This window comes from Chiroxiphia lanceolata, chromosome 2 (genome assembly GCF_009829145.1).
Source record: "Chiroxiphia lanceolata isolate bChiLan1 chromosome 2, bChiLan1.pri, whole genome shotgun sequence".
Lineage (NCBI taxonomy): Eukaryota > Metazoa > Chordata > Aves > Passeriformes > Pipridae > Chiroxiphia > Chiroxiphia lanceolata.
The window spans coordinates 42,603,094-42,618,323 of NC_045638.1; the positions used below are offsets into that span (position 1 = coordinate 42,603,094).

The 15,230-nt window shown below is 37.5% G+C and overlaps 1 protein-coding gene across 1 annotated transcript; it reads left to right on the forward strand.

Annotated features, from left to right (window-relative positions):
* Window positions 1-62: 62 nt before the first annotated feature.
* On the forward strand, window positions 63-14,816 carry TGDS (TDP-glucose 4,6-dehydratase). The gene is made up of 12 exons (XM_032678372.1): window positions 63-368; window positions 1,686-1,752; window positions 2,171-2,239; window positions 4,947-5,037; window positions 6,030-6,172; window positions 7,644-7,742; window positions 8,538-8,597; window positions 10,227-10,270; window positions 10,552-10,717; window positions 11,269-11,327; window positions 13,220-13,317; window positions 13,690-14,816. The coding sequence occupies exons 1-12, from the start codon at window positions 217-219 to the stop codon at window positions 13,788-13,790; spliced, it is 1,149 nt and encodes a 382-aa protein (XP_032534263.1). The 5' UTR covers window positions 63-216; the 3' UTR covers window positions 13,791-14,816.
* Window positions 14,817-15,230: the final 414 nt, after the last annotated feature.

Here is a 15,230-nt window from a genome sequence, read left to right on the forward strand (position 1 = left end):
GTGTCCCGTTGCCGGGCCCGGCCGTAAGTCGAGAGACCCGGTGTCGTAAAAGAGGTGACGTCCATCGATTCGCTGGAGGCGGAGTTTTGGTGCTCTGCGCAAGCCGTGCCCGCGCCAGTGCCCTGAGGGGCGGCAAGAGCTACGGTCTTGGGGCCGCGGGGGGAGCGAGGAGGGCGATTTTTCAATGAGCCTCTCGCAGGTGCTGCGACTCTGCCCATGAAACCCGCGGGCCCGTTCCGCGCACGCGCGGCCGTGGGGGGTAGAGGGGAACGGTGCCGTAAAGCGCGGACGATGTCGGGGCGGGCGGGCGCCTCGGCGCCGCCGGCGTTCGAGAAGCGAGTCCTGGTGACGGGCGGCGCCGGCTTCATGTGAGTAGTGCCCCGCCCGGGCTCCTGCCGGGTGGCGCGGGTGAGACGCCTTGTACCTGTCCCGGGCCGGTCCCGCGCCGCCGCCGGCTCGGGCCGCGTTCGCTCAGGGGCTGCTGGTGGCCCGCTGTGCGTTTGGACGTGGTAAGTGGTGGGGAACGAGCTGGGGTGCTGCCCCGCCCGCCCTTCGCCCGCGGACAGCGAGAAGATGAAGGACCCCCCGGCGCTGACAGTGGGAGGCGGTGCTCGGTCTCTGCCGGGATTATGGTTGTACAGGGAAGGGCAACGAAACTGGCGAAGGGTCTGGAGCACAAGTTCTGTGAGGAGCAGCTGAGGGCGCTGGAGGTGTTTAGTCTGGAGAAGAGGAGGCTCAGGGGAGACCTTATCGCTCTCTAAAACTACCTGAAAGGAGGCTGTAACCAGGAGCGGATCGGCCTCTTCTCTTAGGCAGCTAGAGACAGGATGAGAGGACTTCGCCTCAAGCTGCACCGGGAAGGTTCAGGTTGGACATCAGCAGGAATTTCTTCACAGACGGAGTGATTGGGCATTGGGCTGCTAAGGGAGGTGATGGAGCCACTGTCCTTGGAGGTGTTCAGGAAGTGACTGGATGTGGCACTCAGTGCCATAATGTAGTTGACAAGATGGTGATTGGTCATAGGTTGGACTCGATGATCTCAGAGGTCTTTTCCAACCTGAAAGATTTTGTGATTTTGTGGGTTGGGGGTCGAAATGCTTTGAACCAGCTGCTATTTCCCATGTCAGCCCCCCAGTGTTGTTGGCTCTGGTGGAGTCAGAGAAAGGTCTGGTCTGTCTTAAGCTTGAGCCCATCAGTGAGCTCTGAGTCAGAAGCTATGAGAGGGTAAGATTTCTCTGTGTGAACAACACCTGCTAAACCTGAGCCCTTGGGGTGAGCTTCTTGTACACAAGACTGTGCCAAGGAGGAAATGCCACCCGATTGTCTGAGTGATGGGAGTCAGTATTATGGGTTAGGAGAGTTGACTGTTTGGTTCTCCCTGATGCCTAATGTATAAACTAAAGAGTGTAAAAGTATTTTAGAATGTAAAAGTATTTATAGCATGAAATTTTATTCTGATTTTTAATTTCTTAACTGTATGCAGTTATGTATACAATATATTAGAATAATGTATAGAGTATATGTTAGACATATATCTTTGAATTCCTCTTTCACCTCTCTTGAGTATAGCCCCTTCTTCCCCTGAGGACTTTTGATATTGCTGAACTTATTTGTAGTTCGTCATCTCTTTGTTACCTTACAGCTAAATGTATAATTGTAAAATATGTTTTTCTTCTACTCTGCAGTGCTTCACATGTAGTGGTCTCTCTCGTGAAAAACTATCCAAATTATCTGATTATAAATTTAGATAAGGTAATAGCTTGTTTTCTTTCTTGATATGGAAAACTGTTTTAAATTATTTTTGATGCAGTCTATAACATGTTGAAATTTATATGGTCTATTGTTAGTTACTAATTTTTGTTTGATATTCCATTTTTTCCTATGCAAACAAAAAAAATCAACTGCTGTTAATGTTCCCACCACAAATAATTATTTGATTTAAAAAAAAAGGAAGAGGGAAGCTTTTCAAGCTTTACGCTTGCATTTAAGAATTTTTGTCTTTAAGGTATCTTTTGAAGTTGTGTTTTTAAAGCTTAATCACATCTGCTTGTGAAATAGGTTTTGTTTTGAAATAAGTTTTTACTTTATTCTCAGGCTTTCTACTGATTAGGTTAGCTTATTTGCTTCCATGAAGCCCATTTATTGATGTTGTGTGGTTATTTCTCTTTAGCTCGACTACTGTGCAAGCTTGAAGAATCTTGAAACTGTCTCTGGGAAGGAAAACTACAAGTTTATCCAGGTGATAAAGCCTTCTCTTCTAGAAACTTGACTTTTTACTGATTTTTATCCCTTTGTATCCCAGGTAATGTGGTCTCCAGAGGTCCCCAAAGTGGAAGCCGCTGCTTTCATTTATGATAAAGTTGAAATTACTTCTACTCCATCATTGTCAGAAATGAGTCAGCATAGGTAATATGCCAGTGTATGTGACAGTCAAATGGACATAACAGCATTTACTTCATCTGTTGCCATATTAATAGCCTTTGTATTTCACCCTCAGAGGCCTCTCACCATATGTGGTATATTCTGTCTTTTACATGAAGTAGTCTTTGCAAAGTTGATATAGTTGATTGTATCGTAAAGGTGTAGAATTGGTAAAAGTGTAAATTTGAGATGAGTGGTTTTAGGGATGGTTGCTTCACTTTTAATATGTGTGTGGTCAAGATGGACTTAGATGCAGCTCTTCTGTGCTTCTCTGGTGGTCTCTTAGACTTTGAACCTTTAGAATCCACTGCTTGTCATATTCCATGGTGTGCAACACACTGTTGTTGTGTTAGTACTGGACATCAGGCTACGTTCTTGCTTGTGCTGCTGTTGATGCTCATATAGTTCACAGTCATTCTGGAACGGGGTTTCATGGTAACATTCAAGGTATACCTTTTCTTTTTGAAGTTTTGCCAACTAAATTTGTTTACTGCTTCCACAGTTTGTCTTCAAATAGGAGATTGATTCTGATTTATTGTTCAGATCAGTATTCTGACTGTTGGGCTTGTATGCTGAGGTTCTTCCTCTCTACCAAGGTCAGTGCTGATGCTGGTCTCTCTGTCTTGGGGGCTGCCAAGGCTGCAGGACATCTAAGAAGTGCATATAGTTTAGTTTTCTGAAATAGCGACATTGTCAGAGGTAGTAGATGTGAGCTTATATTTTTTCTTAGATTCAGGTGAAGTTGGGAATTGAGTTTGCCCTCACCTGTTTGGTGACCCCCAAAGCTGTTTATGTTTTTGTGAACCTAACCCCTTTGTTTCAGATAAGGGATTATCTCTGGGCTATTGGGATAAAAATTGTGTGACGGGAAAGGAACTGTCTGTATGCAGATGTGCACATACATGCAGTTTCAGCCAGACTGGCTTTTTGATTATTTTTCCGAAGGTCTTTGACTGTTTCCACTCTATGATATGAAATATATGAGTACCATATAAAAGCCTTGTTAGCTGAATAGATATTAACATTTAAATGCTGAGGAGAGCATGGAATTCTAGAAGACAGCCACTGAACAATCAGGTCCCTGTGTGAAGCAGGGGAACAGTATCAAGGAATGATCTGGTTATACTGCTTTTGAACTAGAGTAGGAATGTCTAACCAAACTTAGACCAGTACCAGTATAAATAATTCCAACTTTTCAGTGTGGTGGTGTTTTTTTTTTGTTTTGTTTTGGTTTTTTTTTTGGTGGTTTGGTGCTTGTATGTTTTTTTGTTTTGTTTTGTGAGGGTTTTTTTTGTTTCTTTGTTTTTTGTTGGTTTTTTTTTGTTTTTGTTTGTTTGTTTTTTAGAGACAGTTTGTCACAGCTTAACATGCAGCTGATATGCAACCAAGCTGTTTACACAGACAGGAAGAAGTGCCCTGGAAAAAATAATCTCTGATGTGTAACCCTTTTGATTAGAAATGTAACACTGTTGCTGACCTTAGGAGGCAGCAAGAAGGATAGACACTCTAGTGGTACTTGAAAAGGAAGCCTGTTTTGGAAAGTAGAGAAGTAAAAGTTTAGCAAATTTGCATCAGGGGCTGTGTAAAAGATAAATTTTTATCACAATTTCTGTTGTTGCTCATCACAGATGTACTAAGCTTGAATTTCAGTTTAAAAAAAAAAATCAGTAATTGTAACCATTTAGTTCAAAATAAGGTATGAGCCTGAAGTGTATTTACTGGAGTGTTTCACTTTTATTCAGGGATGAGAAGTAGGGAAATCAGTTCACCTTCCTCCCATTTCTGACATAGAATACTTTTTTGAGGCTGTTATTCAGAATTGTTACTTGAGAACTTCTTGAAACATAGATACATTTGAACTGTTTTTAGTTACCTGCCTCGTTTTTGAAAATACAAAAGTCTTCCACGAGACACCTCTTCTCAGGTACTGTCTTGTTTAAGTTGAGCCAACAGGTAAATATCAAAAGGTTTTTCTCAGCTTGCATCTACCTTTAGAAGGTGCTAGTTCTGATGTCAAATTAAAGAATTTTTTTTTGTGTCGGTGCCTGTCTCTTTTTTTGGTAAATATATCAATTAAAAAAAATAAATTACTGTAACAAACAACAAAAAGCAAAATCCTCACAAGACGTGCAGCCATCTATTTTGACAGAAGTGGAAATCAGCTTCACCACTAGATGTCACTGTCTGCTTAGCCAGACTCCGGCAGCTCTTCCTCACTCTGGGAACCTGGCATTTCAAACTCAGCGTTGAAGTTCCACAGTATGTTGCTGTTGTGTGTATTTTGGGGAACGTTGCTGTTTTTCATGTTAATAGCAATAAGTTTCCTGAAATAAGTTTTGTTGAGGATGTTTCGCAAAATGGGTGAAATTTTATATCTGGTCTTATTTCAGACATGGAATTGATAAATTGCCCAAAACTCAGTTGGTAGGGGTGTTTATATCCTGTGCTCACTTTGTAATGATTTGTTATATGCCAATTGATATGAGACTATTTTCTATCAAAAATGATTTTCTGATTTTTTTTAGGGGGATATTTGTGTGCCTGATTTTATAAAACACCTCTTTGAAACTGAGAAAATAGATATAGTCCTTCATTTTGCAGCCCAAACACATGTAGGTGAGCATCACTGCATGTTTTCATATTGTTTTCCATGGCTATACCTGCTTGAAATGTATACTGATATTTTTTGTCTTTTCACTTCATGTAAACTAAGGATCCAGTTTGTATCTGCAAACAATGTGCTTCGCTGTCTGGTAGCCTTTTTAACTTAAAGGAGGTCATAGCCTTGATTTCAAAAGTGCTTCATCTGACTGTTTTGATTGCACATAAATGGTAATGCCCTCCTCCCCATTTTTACTTGCATTACGTTTTTAAATTCCATCTAGACTCAACATGTAACTGACAGTGTACTGATGGAGTCATAAAGGCAGTGGAGAGAGAGTTTGTGCATAGTCTTAAGTTTTTACTTGATTGGCTCCAACCTCACATGAGAAAAAACAGTGTAGAAGCTGAAGGATTAAGTCCTGTCAGAAGGCTGCCTCAGTTCTAGAGAGAATGAATTATACTTAAAAGTGCCTATTTCAGATTGCTGCTCTTCATTATCACTGTTATTAAGAACAATCCCTGCCATACTCCTTTCATTGTGAGAAGAAATCCTCAAAGAATTCCCCAGGAAAATACTTCTTGAAATTGTTAGATTTGATATGCACAAAGTCATTAGGTCAGTTGGACAATTAGAATTAGAGCAGGTGCTGGTTAATTACAGTAATAAATATGTGCTACTGCATCTTACAACTGTCTTTGACACTTTTCTTACTGGGCTTAACCTTTCCTAGTGAGAAGGGAAGTAGTTATGCTTAAATAAAGTTAGATAATGCTATTTTAGGTTAAAAAGTCCATAGCCAACAAGCTTTTGCTCCTGATTCCAACCTCTTGTTGAAAGCAAGGATTTTTTTCTTCAAGTAAGTGTAGAAAGTCCCTTTATTTAATAATGACCTTGCTATCTGACAAGTCTATATTTCAGCCTCTAGTATTATTCAGTAGGAACCAATAGCCCTGTGTTGCCTAAATTTAATCAGAATTGTTTGATTTTTTTTTTTTTTATGTAGATCTTTCATTTTGGCATGCCCTGGAATTCACCTACGTGAACGTTTATGGCACTAATGTGCTGGTTGCTGCTGCACATGAAGCTAATGTGGAGAAGTTTGTCTATGTTAGTACAGATGAAGTATATGGAGGTAGCACTGATGGGGTAAGTTTGAAAGCACATGAGGGTTTTTCTAGCTTTACTTGCTTTTAATAGTGAAAACAAAGTGAGCCTAACTTTCCTTGGCTTTTGAAATGTGTGACTTTCAAGCTGTTTCTGACAGTACTGGGACATGTAAATAAACACTGGTTGTTTCTAGAAAGCTGAGTGTCAAAATTGTCCTGAATTTTTTTTTTTTTTTTTTTAGTATTGTGTTTTATATTGAATATGTATTACCTAAAGCAGTGAGATTGGGGTCATTAATGACCTGAATACTCCTCAGAAATAGTATGAGAGAGTGTTTTTGTCTTGGAGCATTAGTGAGATTTCAGTAATGGGCACAGTTTGACAGGTGGGGAACTGCTTTTATTCTCTAGCTAAAATGCTAACAGGACTGTAGGTAGTGACAATTCAAACAGGAAACAATTCCTGTATTACTGTAATAAATATTCAGATGTTTATTGTTCTATGAAAATCTTTGGTTTTCTGACAATTTATGCCTGACCTTAATTCAGGAAATGTGATTTAGCTCAGTAAAAAGGCAAAATATGCATGTTCATCTTTTTAAGGGCATAAATAACAGTCAAGGAGCCTTGTGCTATAGTCCATGAAAATATTAATGCACTTCAGAAAATCCTGTGCACTTTCTTATTGTCACAATGTCTTTTAAAAGTTCCTTCAACACAGCTTCCGTCAGTAGACTTTAATGATACCTGAGGATAATGTTTTCTTGTGTGTAGACCAGTGGTTTGGCTGATACCTTCAAGTGAACCTTTTCTGCCTCTAGGCATTTGAAAAGAGCACTTAAATCTTTGTGAATCACACTAGAAATTCTTGTAGAGTTTTTTTGAAGGGAGGAAGTTCAATTAATTTCAGAGGCAAAGGTCAGACAAGAACAGGAAGTCTTTTAATCGTGTCAAGGTCATTGTTACAAATCACACTTTGTGTAGTATCCCTCCTTTTGGTTTGGGTTGGTTTGGTTTTTTTTCTTCCAGGTGAGAAGTAGACTGAAGTGGCAAGATAACCTGGAAACTACCTGTTTTTGGAAGTGGTCAGAATTATTGAAGCTTTGCTTTGGAGGCTTTTGGGTTGCAATTCTACATTTCTTACAGAAATAAAATTTATAGAGGAGTTTAAGAAAAGACCCCTTTAATTTGGGTCAATTTGCTAGTGGTGGTGTGATAGCACTCTGAGGCAATATGAACTTGAAAAGGATTGAACCTCCCTGTAGCAAGGGATTTACTGTCTTACAAGATAAAAATCTAAGGACCTGCTACCTTGAGGTACTCTGCTAGAAGTACAAAAATATTGCTGCTGGTGACCTGGCTGCCTCCTGTATTTGATAAATAGACTGTCTTTTGTTGTGGACTTTGTCAGAGAGATGTGTTTGGATATTTAGGGATTTTTCTTTTGTGACTTTAAGGCTTATCTGGGCAAAAGAAATGGAGTAATGCAATTTTTTTTTTTTTCGTTTTAGGAATTCGATGAATCTTCACCAAAACGTCCAACAAATCCCTATGCCTCTTCTAAAGCAGCTGCAGAGTGTTTTGTTCAGTCTTATTGGGAAAGGTACCAAGTAAGTTGATGGAAGCTTTAAAAACTCTGAAGCCTATAGTTAAGTGTCTGTATTATGTATAGAAGAGTATAAAAAAACCCCTACTACTAGTCCACACAGTGCCTCCTCTTTCCTTATTGTTAGTCCTCTAGTTTGGATGCATTGGAGAATGTCCACCAATAAGTGGTGGAGATACACTGCTAGACAGTGTGGACAGGTCAGATGTGTTAAATTTTTGAATCTGCACTGTAATGTCTAAAAATGCACTTTGATAAAATGGTCAAAGAGAACATTAGGAATTTAAAATCCACTGCTAAGTTTGAAGGAAATAAGAAATTATTATACAGAAGCAGAACATGCAAAATTCAAGTTGTATTAAGACCAGGCTTATAGTCAAAACAAATAAAGAAAGAAGAAAAAGTCCTATTAGTCAGATTTGCTTAAGCAAAAATATTTAAAATTTTCAGTGCTTTAGGCTTTTGTTCTTGACATATGATATTTTTGATATAAAGTGGACATGAATAGGATGTTAATGACATCTTGGAATAAGTATCCTCTGGTGGTTCCAGAGCAAGACAGAGATTTCAAACATTTGTCACCTGTGGTACTTCTAACAGGCTGAGAAGGCTGGAGGCCCTTGCCTGTTTGGGAGAAACACAGGTAGCTTAATTCATTAATGTTTGTAAAGGCTTGCAAGATTTTTGAATAAGCACTGTGCTTGTGTCAGTTTGTGGTTTATTGAATAGCAAGAAGCTTACAGATTTTTACTGGTATATATTTTCTTATGTAATCACATGTGTGTTTAATGCTCTCAAGTTTCCAGCTGTTATCACACGAAGCAGTAATGTTTATGGACCACATCAGTATCCAGAAAAAGTAAGTTAAACTATGCTTTACTCTGAGCTTCAGTGTACCGTAATCCAGGGTTGCAGAGATGTTACTTTATTCTCATATAAATGGGGTCACTTTTGAAAAAAGCACTATTGCAACTAACATGTGATTGTATATTTTAAACTCACACCAACATGTCTTACCACGAGCACATCTTTTTTGATCGTCAATAAAACTTCAATTAGAGACTTTTCATTATTTATGTGAATTTTATGACAGTGACTTTGTTTCGTTATTTTTCTGTTTTTCAAAGGATATCTTGGCAGGGTTCCCCTACAAATTACAAAAGCTCATATGTCATGTTCTGTAATTGGGAGGTTGTAATAACTAAGGTAAACATTTCAAAAAATAAACTGTGAGAGCACAATATGTCTGGTATAGAAAGCGATGTTCTAACCTGTACAGAAAATAGATAAGATGAAGCTTATAGCATACAGATATGAGGGGAGAAGTAGTGCAAAGTGACTGGTCTTTGCATGTGTTTATACAGACCTTGCAGGGTTACTATTTAAAATGGTTATTTGTGAGAGGGAGCTGCCTTTTTAACTTTATACCAAAATCTGTTATGGAAATCTAGTTCATGGAAATATACTGATGGAATGAAAGTGATAATCATATGTACTCCTTGGAGTTTGGAACGTGTGTGAAATATAACTATATTTTGCAGTTCTACTGAGGTTTTTTTTTTTTAATTTGAATGGTTCTTTGTTTTGTGGTGGTGGTTCCCTCCCTCCCCCCAAAATAAATTTATTTTCCCCTACATTATTGCAGGTGGATAAGCAATGTTTTTTAGAATACATTTTTCAATGATCTGTGACTTGGGAAATGCCTGGCTACAAGTTGCATGATTGTTGGAAGTATATTCAGGGGATGTATCACTATTTGCTTGGTTTTGACTTCTATATATTCTTCCTCACATACCCAATTTCAGTTACTGCTAAGAACACAACACTAGGCTAGATGAATTTTTAGTTTTACCTGGTATGTCTGTTCCTATGTTTAAAGTAGTAAGTTAACAAAATTAAAATAATTTGAGTAGTTTGCTTATGGCTTCAGTTTAAGAACTTTAGTAATGGGGCCAACTGTTCTGAAGTTTCTGGGACATTATGAATGGATGTAAACTTGTAGCTGAACATAATGCTGTAAATCTTTGTGCAGCAAGCTAGTGGCTGTTGCTTGATCTGTGTTTATTTTCCTTGAAATTCTCTGTTGGTTCTCTTCCAATTTTAACTATTTCAACAACTCTTACTTTCTGATTATAGATTTACTATAATTTGCTGGATATTTAAACCTTGTTCTGAACTGTTGGCAGTAATTATTTCTAGTTACTGTTGTGTGCAAAAAGTAATGCAAATTTTTTTTATTTTTGTAAATTGTTACATTTTGTAACTGACTGAAGGATAAAGTTTACATTAAAATAGAGGCATCTACTCTTAAGGACCAAAAGCCTTGCAGTTTCAAGGCTTGATACATTCTTTCATTAGACTTAATAAAACTTAAGTATTTAGAGGATTTTAATAAAATACTTAATGATACTTGACTGGTGAATTCCTTATTCTTTGCAGAGTAACAGCTTCTAAAATAGCTCATTTTTTTTTTCGTTTCATTCCTTAGGTTATTCCAAAGTTTATATCTTTGTTGCAACAGAACAGAAAATGGTAGGTAACTTGTGTTTTTTGTTTGTGGTATTTGTGCTATAAAACTGTAATTATGATTATAAATGTGTGCTACAGTTTGTAAAATGATAATTTCATAACTAAGTTATGAATTAGTTATTTTAATAATAGGATTTCCTTAAAGTAAAGGATTGTTTACATGTCAGCTACTGAAAGTACCTTCAGGTAACATCTAACGGTAAAACTGCTTAAAACACAGTCCAATAAATTGACTCTGTCTATTTAAGGTTTAACAAAAATTTTTTGTCTTTTCCTTGTCCTAGCTGTATTCATGGTTCTGGACTTCAAAGAAGGAATTTCCTTTATGCAACTGATGTGGTAGAAGCATTCCTTACTGTCCTGAAGGAGGGGAAGCCAGGTGAAATTTATAACATTGGAACAAACTTTGAGATGTCCATTGCCCAGCTTGCTAAGGAGCTAATCCATTTAGTGAGTAAACAGTTCTGATGCTTTTCTTTACCATTTTTCTTTGCACATATTTACAATTCTTCTACAAACCTCTTGTAGCTCTGAAAGAGCTCAGATTTGTGATGGGTCTTGGAAGGTAATTGTAGCAGAATGATGTGCTACCCCTTCTGTGGCAGCTGTACTGTGTAAGTTTGCAGTACAGGCTATGCTGGGTTGGACTGCTGCATCAGTTATCCTGACTGGGACATAACTGGCATAGTGATTAAATACCACTTAGTAGGGTTTTTTCATGCTAACTGCTTTAGTTTTGGTCTGAAAATGTAGCACTATTAAAATCTAACAATTTGATTATGGATGTTTTGGCAGTGCTCAGATGAAGGAGAAATATTGAAATTGTTCTAGACAATTTTGGTAATTTCAGTCGTTTGAAAACTCAGTTTACAAAAGACCATTTCTGTTTGTGTTTTTTTTTTTTTCTTAACAAACATATCTTGTTAAGTGTGGGGTTTTTTAAGTGTATGTTTAGACAATACAAGATGTATGGGGCTGATAATTGTTTCTCTTCTTGATAGATAAAGAAGACCAGTTCAGAATCTGAAATGGAGCACTGGATGGATTATGTCAAAGACAGGTAAGGAGTGTGGAGCATTTGCAGGATATCTTGGACATGCAAGATAGCTTTGTCCTGAAGGTTTCTGATACTCTTGCCAAATAGTTTTTTGTGGAAGTGTTTCTGCTCTGAAGGAGGGAACAGTTCTGAGGAACTAAGCTCTTTTGCTGTCTTAATTTTTTTTTTTTTTTTTTTGACTAGTGTATTTGACATCTATGATCTATACAGAGCATTGTATAGAAAAACAGGATTTCCATTTGTTATTTGGATCTTTAGGTCAGAGTGTATGTCTTGAAGGGGAATGTGTAATGCTAATCTGTCTGTCTTCAAACTTTCTTCATACTTCGCACTACTGAAGCCTGCTCTGGGAAGAGGACAGGTTTTGCACAGCAGCTAAACTTTTTCATCAAGATAGTTTATATAGGTTATTCAGTACTTTGTATTCAACATCACTGAGTGAGATGAATTGTCTCTCGCTTAGCTTTGGCATTTTGACGTTAATGTGACTAATTCAGACTTATATGTATTTTATAGTAAGACCCACTCTGCAGGCAGAAATATGTGCCTATGGAGTGTAGTTACTTTTAGATTTTTATCTTAAGCTGAAGCTGCTATCTCAAAAGTAGATGTAAATCTCTAAAGTGCCAAAGTTAGGGCGGTGGTAAAAATGGATAACTTTTATAGATGTGCTTTTGCTGTGTGTTTCTGTCCTTAATTTCAGGCTTGGTTTCGCTCTGTTCTTTTATCTCCATTTCTTTTCAGCAACAATGAGTCTCTGCTTACTTTAGATATCACTCTCTCCAGAGTGATTAGAAATGACGTGTCTACTGATAGCAGTTAAGTATTATGGCCTTTAGAATTCTCACTTTCTGTTCACATATGGATTGTTATCATGGCAACTGAAGTGTCTTTAAATGTACTTTTTTTGTTTTGAAAAGGAAGCGTTCTTCAGAATCCTGTCTGAGTATCACAGACTTTTGAACAAATTGCCTTTGGCTCACATGATGTGACTGTTCAGTAGGTCTCAGTGTAATTCAGCCTGGGATGTTTCTTCATGTGTATTAGGCACTGTTTCCTCATGTTTAAACATAAAAGGGCTTGGGAAAACTAACCACATAGGAATACATGCTTCAAAGAAGGTTGAGGTCTTATAAAAGATTCTTCAGCTACCTAGCTAATGATTATTTAATTCTGTAATGAGTGACTTAAAGGTCGTGGGGGTTACTTGCTGTGGAAAAATTAGTTCTGCTTCTGCTTGAGATTAGTGTGTTATAATAACAATGAGAAGTACTTGGTTTGTGTTTGCACATGTACCTTGACTATTCAATATTCCAGTGCCAGTAATGCAGGAATGCTAGACTAGGCTACCTATCTGCCAGACTGTGGAAGTGAAAATTTGTGTAAGATACTTCTTTCTGTGTTGAATCTTGCAGCTTGGGATTCTACATATTCAGTATTACCAAGTTTATGTAGCTACCCTGAGGCACTGTAATGACAACGCTTTGGAAGCCTGTGTGTTTTAAATCTGAAGTATGTGTAAATTTGTGAGTTTTCAGGATGAAAAATGTAAATGCTAATATTAGGAAACACTGGCTTTGTGTAGCAAATGCAGTGACTTGCACAAATGCATTGGCAGTGATTTGAGTTTTGCATTAATTTTGTGCCAATGAAATATTAATTCATATTTATTCTAGTCAATTCCAAGTAGCTGGCTGTACAAACTGAATTGTATTGTTGTAGCTGCACTCAGCTGCCATGTATTTTTTGAAGGCAATGCAATCTGTTCATGTTGATGGGGAATTTTTAAAATTGAAGCATACCTAATATTCCTTTGAAGACAATGTGAAGTACTGCATCTCTAATTAATGAAGTCTAATCAAATTGTTTTCTGTATGCATTTTATACTTCATCAGGCCTACAAATGATCTGAGATATCCAATGAATTCAGAAAAGATGCACAACTTAGGATGGAGACCTAAAGTGCCTTGGAAAGAAGGAATAAAGAAAACAAGTAGGACTGATGGCTTTTACACTGATGTAGAATTGATAGGAGGAGGGAGGGGGGAAGGAGGGGGAAATGGGTATATAGGTTAGTTAATTAGAAGCTAAAGAGATAGAATTTAACACTTAAATTTTACATAAAATTGTCTGCTTTTTAGTAGTGAATTTACATGATTTTAAAAAAGTTTAATCCCTTTTTAGTGCTAGAATAAGTCTTGCATGAAGAACTTATAAAATTTAAACTAGATTTTTATGGTATTATAGGTTAAAATTTTGCATAATGAACTATTAGCATGTTGTTAGTCTTATGATGTCTGTGGAATATTTGAACTTCCCTGTTATCTCTGGTCAGCTTGACTCATCAACGTTCTCTCCGTACTAGTTGAATGGTACAAAGAAAACTTTCACAACTGGAAAAACTCGGAGAAAGCTTTGGAGCCTTTTCCTGTGACAGAACCATTTGCACAACTCGGTGGTCCGTAGGGTGGTGCAGAACCTGAAGGAGTTTTTTCTACCTCATGCGATCTTTTCTTCAAAGCCTGCAATCAAGTGGCTGCACTGGAGTCCGAATGTTTTCAAGATACATGTGATGAGTACAGAGCTACAGTGTGGCACAACTTTGGAACGGTTTCAGCTTTTGGTGCAATACTTTATTCTCACTAGGTATTGATTTTAAAGACCTGCACAGAGTGAAGCATATTTATAATGCTATGAAGTAGTGTAACTGAAGTAAAATCTGCCTTATTAGCTAAGAATAATTAATTGCAATTATAGCTTTGGGACTTTCAGTTAGATTTGTTTTAGTTGTGAAATCATTCGTCTGTATTAGTTCGTTTTTACAGTGTAATATATTATTTTTGTCACTTCAAAGAGTTAGGTTTTATTTTTAATCAAGAGGAGAAATGTTATATTTTTTTGCGAGTCGAAATGAGTTGATAAAAGCTAGACATGGCACCTGTATTGTTCTGTCCATTTCTCTTGGTGCAATATTAGCTTCTGTAGATGGCTGATTAAACTGTTACCTACTGCATAACTTTAAATACCCCTTTTTAAGGAGAGCAAGGGGGAAAGGTGTCAAGAAGTAGTAGGTGTTCTTGCTGAGATTTCCAGAAGCATTTTCTTAAACTTTGTCCTCTTTTTACTGTATTACTGTCTTTTACATGTTAATTTCCTTTTCTTAAATGTAATTGTAACAAACTTGAAATACTGGAACACAGTTAACATTCCAGTGATATTATGTCCTGTAATATGAAGGCTATTTATAGAGAAAATGTTTTTAAATACTTCTTTTTCTGTGAATTGTGGGTTGGCAGACCTTATTCAATGCAGTGTTTCACAATTTTTTTTTCTGTAACATTTTAAAGATAAAACAATATTTGAATTTTAATGTAAAATTTGGAAAAAAGCTTCAGTTCTAGAAATATGTCAGTGAATCTTTTTCTAAGTTGATTCAGTAATAAAAGTCATGATGTAACTGGTTTCTCTTAATTAAGAAAAGCATACTGAAAATGTGGATGGTGGGTTTTTTTAAAAAAATATTTCTTAGCTCTTTCTCTATCCTGAAAAAATTACCTTTTTTGGTATTAAAAAATTTTTCTTTGAGGTGGTGTGGAAGATACAAAAGAAAGAGACCACTCTTCTTGGTTTTGTCACTTGAGCTTCTGTACTTGGCACAGTCCCAGATCCTTCTGTGGCCCCTGGGTAGAGCTGCAAGAAGCATAAGACTGGGATGCTGTGGTGTTCTCAGCAGTTGTAGTGACTTCAAAATTGTCTCAGAAATTGGGAGGTAACTCTTAAAACACACGTGCTCCCAACGTCATCACACCTCTTGTGTGGTGCACGGTGCTTTTGATAAGATGCCACTTCTGTTTGGCAAGAGTCATTCTAGAAAAAAGGCTGTTTCTAGGTGTACCATAGTGCCAA